Below are 7,529 nucleotides of genomic sequence, written 5' to 3' on the forward strand. Positions count from 1 at the left end.
CTTGACTGCTAACCAGAAGGCTGGCGGTTCAAACCCACCAGCCACTCCTCGGAAGGAAGGTTGGGCAATCCTACTTCCGTAGTGATACAGCCTCGGAAACACAAGGAGGGGTCGCTATGAGTCAGGGCCGACTCGACAGCACATAACAACAACAACAACATGTATTATTATGTTCTATTGCTGTTTGGAAAAATTTATACTTTATAATGTGAAATGTCTATTTTTCTATTTGGCATTAATGGTGCTAAACCCTGCCTTATCAATTAGGTATTAATAAGTATACATTGGAGAACTGTAATACGTGGGGTTTATGTAAAATGGAGGTAATCATGGGATGCTCTATTAGGAATTTTGGGGAGAAGAAATAAGATAATGTGTATTGAGACACCATATTATCTGTCATTAATGTAGTGGTTATAATGTAGTAAGTACTAAAAAATGGTAATTATTAGTATTATAAGTATGTTGTTGTTGTTGTTATGTGCCATCGAGTCGGACCCGACTCATAGCGACCCCTCCTTGGGTTTCCAAGGCTGTATCACTACGGAAGTAGATTGCCCTATCTTCCTTCCGAGGAGTGGCTGGTGGGTTTGAACTGCCAGCCTTCTGGTTAGCAGTTAAGTGCCTTAGGCACTATGCTACCAGAGCTCCCATTATAAGTAAGCCATCCACTTGTGGTATTTCTGTTATAGCAGCACCATATGACTAAGACAACCATATTCTCTTCTAGTATTTAATGGTTTCATTTATTAATTTAATAAGCTATAATAGCTTTTTTTCTGTCATAGTAGGAAACTTGCAGTCTAAATTCAGGGCACCAGCTTTAGGGGAAGGCTTCTCTGTCAGCTCTAGAGGAAGGTCCTTGTAACCTTTCAACATGTATAGCTCTGACATTCCTTGGCAATCTCCATGTGTCTTGGCATCAGTGGTCCCCTGAGTCTAGGAGGTTCTTAGTGCAGGGATGCTGGGCCCAAAGGATGAACTGTGTTCCCAGGTCTTCTTTCTTGGTGGTAGTCAGGTCCCTCCTTTGCTGCTTACTTCTCTCTCCATTTATCTCTGTAAGAGAAAAGGTGATGTAGCCTACACCCCAGGGAAATTCTCCTTAACGAGATCAAGACTGTGCATCCCACCTTAATTCTTACAACTAATTGGCTGATAACATCAGATCACATCATGAGAGATGATTAATTCATTATGTAACTACCCGATTACATCATTACATTAACTGCCAAACCACTGAGAATCATAGTGCAGCCAAGTTGACACACATTTTTGGTGGATACAATTCAGCCCATGACAATGAGTCAACTCTCATTAGATTTTATGAGAATGAAAAAGATCAGAAACCATAAAGAAAAAAATGGACATGTTTTTTCCAAAAAATGTCAAACATCATAAGCAAAGTTGAAAAACAAATTAGGGAAATTATTAGCAATATATGTGTCATTTAAAGGGTTGATCTCCATAATATGTAGAGAATCCTTAGAAGTTAGACAAATGTGACTATTCTAATAGAAAAATTGGCAAAGGTTATAATGTACAGGCAAAGAAAAAGAAATATAGTACACATGAAAAAAAATGCCTATGTTTATTTATGATTACAAAAATGTCAGTTAAATCAATGGTGATAAATTTAGAAATGGTTAAAAGGTACATGGGAAGGGGGCATTCTCAGATGCTGTTTGGAACTGTACATTGTTGGTACAGCCTCTCTGAGGGACAGTTTGGCAGTATTTAGCACTAACTGTAAAGTGGGCATACTGTTTGATTTGGCATTTCAAATTTTAGTAATCCTCTAAACATACTGATGTGAGGTGGCAGAAACATATATGCAGTATATTCAGTACAGAACCATTACTTAAAGGATCATCAGATTTTTTAAACAAATTAGAATACATTTAGACAATGAAATTCTGTGCAACTCTAAAAACAATGAGGTAGCACTGTACATATGTTGAGATGGAAATTAGCCATTAGTGAAAAGTACAGATTATACCACACAACCAATTTTTGTAAAACATAATATTAATTATAATGATATATGTGCATAGAAAAAATATATAATCATAAAAATCATTCTTTGAGCACAGTTTTCTATTCCTTTGGGCTAAAAAATGTTTTTAAATTAAGGGAGCATTCCATTTTTTCTTAGTATTTAATTCCTAGCTTTACTGAAATATGACATAAAATATCTTTCCATTTAATTTTTTACAGTTGTTGAAAAGCTCAGAGAAATGATGGAAGAAATTGAAAATGCAATTAACACTTTTAAAGAAGAGCAGAGGTTGATGTATGTTTTCAAGTCATTTTAATATACAATTATTGACCTATATTTTTTGATAACTTTGCACTAGGTTGTTGTATGCAAACCATTTTATTGTTGCATATTTAATATGAATCTACACAAAAGCAATATAATGCCTCTCTTCCTTTGTTTTAGGTGTTATACTGGTTTTCATGTTTGAAGTGAATTTTTATTTATATTTGGACACTAAAATCCCAAGTGAGAATTTGTTAAATTGTTGTTATTGTTTTCTTTTGAGGAAACTCTTTTAAGGCTTCAATTTATAAATCTCAATATTAAAGTACAGTGTGAGATTTGGTCTGTTGGCATTCTGAAACTAATAAAAATGAAATTGAAGCAAGAACACAGGTAGATAAGCATAAACATTGGGTTAAGTCAGTTGAGCAGTTTAGGCAGAGGAAACGGGAATTCGGCAGGAGAAAGAGAGCATAGGAAAGAAGGGGGATAAAATGGAGAAGATACATGAAAAAAAGTCAGGGATAATTAAATTTAAGGAAAAATGAATAATTAATAAAATCCAAACTTTATTTTTAAAAATTTAGATATGAAGAGCTTATTAAAGAAGAGAAAACAACTAATAATGAATTGAGTGCCATATCAAGAAAAATTGACTTATGGGCTTTAGGTAATTCAGAAACAGAGCGAGCTTTCAGAGTGATGGCAAGCAAAGTTCCTGTAGACAAAGTAACATCAAGTACTCTTCCCAAAGAAGTAGTAGATTTTGAAAAATTCCTTCAGCAAACAGGAGGGCGACAAGGAGGCTGGGATGATTATGATCACCAGAACTTTGTAAAAGTGAGAAACAAATACAAAGGGAAGCCAACATTTATGAAGGAAGTTCTAGAGCACCTTCCTGGAAGAACACAGGATGAGGTTCAACAGCATGAGAAATGGTATCAGAAATTTCTGGCTCTAGAAGAAAGAAAAAAAGAGGTAATTATAATGGCTATTATTTGTTCTACATTCCTGTGTTCTAGGCACTGTACTAAACTCATAATATGTACCATTAACTTTACAACAGTCCCCTGAGGTATCTTTATACTAAACATCCCCACACACACCATTTTATAGATGAAACAGGCATTATTGGGAAGTTAAGTAATTTACCCAAGTAGTGTAACTATATAGTTGGACTTCCTCAAGGCTAGACATTTTTACCCTAAGAAAATACAGTGAACCAGGAAATTTCTGGTTGTGGGCAAAACCCTCTGTGTTCACTTCCTCAAAATGTAGGTAGTTTAGATCTACTTAGACTTTTTTAAAAAATCATCTGACCAGCAAAGGCTACATTGTTTTGAATAGAAAATAAAGGGGTAGTAGGGAAAAAAAACCTCTGTTACAAACTTTTTGAATTTTGCAACTTTACCGTGTTGCTTATTTTAACTGAAAATTTTGGCTTTCATGGCACTGCTGGGTGAGTTCAAATTGCCCATGGTTAGGGTAGAAGTTGAGTATAAACTGTATGTGTCACTTAGGGCACTAGTGGGGATAGTAGAGTCCAGCAATCTGTGTTTAACAAGTCCTCCAGGTTATTGTTTCAAGGGAAAGTTTGAGAACCATTTCTCTAGAAAGAAGGAACAGACATAATGCTTTTTGTAGTAATATTCAGTTACCTCTGATTTTAGCTTACTTTTCTTGTTCCTAGCCTTTCATGATATTTGATGATTGGATATAGAAGAGGGCATAAAGGTGGAAGTGACGTTTACTGAAGTAGGGCATGTTGGAGGACAAGGAAGTTTAGGATTCACTTTTAAATCTGAGTTGGAGATGCTGAATAGGAAATTTATCATTTTGTCTCCCACATTCTTATCTAAACAAAGAAACCCATACAATTTACAGACATGCCTTGTACATTCTAGCCTGAGTACTCTTGCTCTCATTTTCTAGAACTGCCTTTCTTTCCACCTTCACTCCCAGCCTGTCAAATCTGTCCAGATCAGTATGCCACCTCCTTCTGTTCATCCAACTATAAGTGGTCTTCTTCCTTCCCTTCAGAATTTCACTAACACTTTGTTTATACCACTTTTAGGATATGCCATGACACATCCTATATTCTATTATTGATGCATGTATCTTAGCTCACCAAAGCACTGCACTCAGAATGTGGTGCATGGGCCAGATATTGTTATTGGTACATAATGATACAAGGTGAATGCATCAAAATCAACCACCCAGTAAGCATGCTGTTTAGCTGAATTGACATTTCTTTGTAGAAAACTTTCTCAATGAAGGTATACATTGTGGAATGAGTTCTTTTTATTGCTGTGGTTAGGTACTCTGAGTAGCACTTTACCAGATGGCATTTGGTATTGTTTTAATCATCATATCACATTAATTCCTATTATATTGCATTAGGTATAGTACACATGCCATAAGGATTTCTTTAATGAATAAATGAGTGAATAAATGAATGAACATTGCACCATGAGTAAAGATCAGGAAAATGATGTTCCTGACTTGGGGAAAAGTAAATCAGTGGATATGTCCTTTAGGAGATAGAGAAGGCAGCTGGAATTTTAAAAATCTCAATATAATCCTACTGAGCTATTTTCTATCACCCATCTGTCAGTTTGTCATACTGTGGTGGCTTGTGTGTTGCTATAATGCTGGAAACTATGTCACCAGTATTACAAATACCAGCAGGGTCAACCATGGTGGACAGGTTTCAGCAGAGCTTCTAGACTAAGACAAATGAGGAAGAAAGGCCTGATGATCTACCTTCCAAAAATTAGCCAGTGAAAACCTTATGAATCACAACAAGACATCATGTTTGGTGAAGTTGAGGGCTAAGGAGGGGATGGGAGACCCTTGGTATGATAGATTGGCACACTAACTGCAACAATGGACTTGAACATGTCCATTGTCAGAATGATACAGGACCAGGCAACATTTTATTCTGTTCTCCAAAAAGTCACCATGTCTCAGTCTACTTGACAGCAGCTAACAACAACATTGAGCTGTTTTTTTTGTTGTTGCAGTTTATTTTTTTATGTCTATGAAGCACTATGTGCCAGACACTTAATTCTTCATAACAACCTTATTATGATAGTGGTATGGCATATCTTTTTTGAGATGAGGAAAATGAGTACAGAGAAGTTTAGTGACTCTTCTAAGGGTATACCTAGTAAATCATAGAGTTTGGTCCAAATAGTCTGGCTTCAGAACCCATGCTCTTAAGCACCCTGCTTTTGATTCCTCTTCTGATAGTTAACCGTAGGAAGGTTATTCAGAAAGTATTCTAAGCCTGGAGAGAGGATTTGGAAGCAGAAGTGAAGAAAGGGATGTTGCCCATGAAAGCAAAAGAGGTGTGAAAGGGGAAGGATAATACTACATGAGGTATAGTCATCGTGAGCCTGGAGATTTAGAGAAGAGTAAGGTCAAAAGAATAAAAACAACCATTAATCAGTATTTTAAAAGATGTGTTAAATTTTTATTCAAAACAGAAGCAGAAAAAAATTGCATTGATTTTAAAAAAAGGAAAAGGAAAAAACTCTTTAAGACCTAAGCAACCAGCATCATGTAATCAATATTCTTTTCTAGAAAGATGGATTTGAGGTTGTATTTTAAAATACTTTGTTATCTAAGAATAAGTTTTTCCTGCTTTTTCTCATCATTTAGTCTATTCAAAATTGGAAAACTAAAAAACAGCAAAAAAAGGAGGAAATTTTCAAGTTAAAGGAAAAAGCAGAGGATATGCCTGTGCTTTATCACAATAAACAAGAAAGTAATCAAAAGCAAAAAAAGGAAGAAAGGAAGAAACAGAAATTGGCAATTGAAGCTTGGAGAAAACAGAAAAGCATAGAAATGTCAATGAAAAATGCTTCTCAGTTAAAAGATGAGGAAGAGAGAGAAAAAAAACAGCAGAAAGAGCGTCAACGCCAATCTAAACTAAAATTGCTACTGGAAAATTATACCCAGCAGAAGAAAGAACAGGAAGAATTCTTGAGGCTTGAAAAGGAGATAAGAGAAAAGGCAGAAAAGGCAGAAAAAAGGAAAACTGCTGCTGATGAAATTTCCAGGTTTCAAGAAAGAGTGAGTAAATGTTTCCTAAATAATTTTTTTTTTTTTAAATTTTTATTGGGATTTGGGTGAAAGTTTACAGAGCAAATTCATTTTCCATACAGAGGTTCATACACATTTTGTCTCTTAACATTGACTGCAGTTCCCCGCAATGTAAGAGCTCTCTTTCCACTTCCCCCCTTCCTGGTTAGCAGCCAAGATCTTAACTCCTACTACCTCTTCCCTGTGTCCTTCCCTCCCATGCACTCTCTCTCCCTGAGCTGTCTCCCTGTGCAAACACTGCCCTTCTGTTCTCTCATGGTTGATCGCTCCAAAGAGTATATCTACCTGATGTAAATGTTCAGCCCATATACCTGTCTATTATTTGGCTGGAAACCACAGGCGTGAGTTCGATTCCAGACCTGAAGGACAGCTACTGGCCATAGTCTCAGGGATCTCACCAAGCTAGATCAGACCAGCAAACCTGGTCTTTTTTTAAGATTTTGAGTCTTGTTCCACTGTACCATGATTTTTTGTAATTGTATATTCTAACTATCAATACTAGAATCCTAGATGCACTGAGATGGTATAGGAACCATGCTATCTCAAGAAACATCCATAAATTTTAATTCATTTAATTCCACTATGCTTGGATAAAATAACTGGGGAGGCTGTTTGCCATGGAAGACCTTTCCCTTAAGTACTAGAAATTGCAACAGCAGAACAGTAACCACAGAGAGACTACTTTCATTGAGCACTCACTGTGTGCTAAGCATATGCATCATCTCCTTTAATGCTCACACCCACCCGTAAGGGAAATAATCATTTTACTTCCATTCTACAGATAAGGAAATTGAGGTTGAAACCCAAACCAAACTAGTTGCTGTGAAGTCAATTCTCATTTATATTGACCCGTTAGGACAGAGTAGAACTGTCCCCATAGGGTTTCCAAGGCTCTAAATCTTTACAGAAGCAGACTGCCCCATTTTTCTCCTGTAGAGCATCTGGTAAAGTTCAAACCACTGACCTTTAGGTTAGCAGCCAAGAGCTTAACTACTGCACCACCAGCACTCCTAATGGAGGTTTAGAGCAGTTAAATAATTTGCTGGAGGTCACCAAACTCCTTTGAGGTGAAGCCAGGATTTGAGCCCAGGGCTGCTGACTCTGCCCTCGTACTTGTAACTGCAATGTTGGGTTAGCTGGCAAAGGGCAGAAGTATGTATGC

The 7,529-nt window shown here is 36.6% G+C and overlaps 1 protein-coding gene across 1 annotated transcript in view; it reads left to right on the forward strand.

The window, feature by feature from the left end:
- The window catches only part of CCDC112 (coiled-coil domain containing 112), a 31,949-nt gene that overhangs the window by 19,596 nt on the left and 4,824 nt on the right, over positions 1 to 7,529 (forward strand). The window contains exons 4-6 of the mRNA XM_007954530.1: positions 2,215 to 2,290; positions 2,848 to 3,238; positions 5,924 to 6,337. Of these exons, the coding sequence (XP_007952721.1) occupies positions 2,215 to 2,290; positions 2,848 to 3,238; positions 5,924 to 6,337 (881 nt within the window). The remainder of the gene's footprint in view (positions 1 to 2,214; positions 2,291 to 2,847; positions 3,239 to 5,923; positions 6,338 to 7,529) is intronic.

Source organism: Orycteropus afer, unplaced genomic scaffold, assembly GCF_000298275.1.
Source record: "Orycteropus afer afer isolate SDZICR_OR568_19922 unplaced genomic scaffold, OryAfe1.0 scaffold00464, whole genome shotgun sequence".
NCBI classification, from domain to species: domain Eukaryota; kingdom Metazoa; phylum Chordata; class Mammalia; order Tubulidentata; family Orycteropodidae; genus Orycteropus; species Orycteropus afer.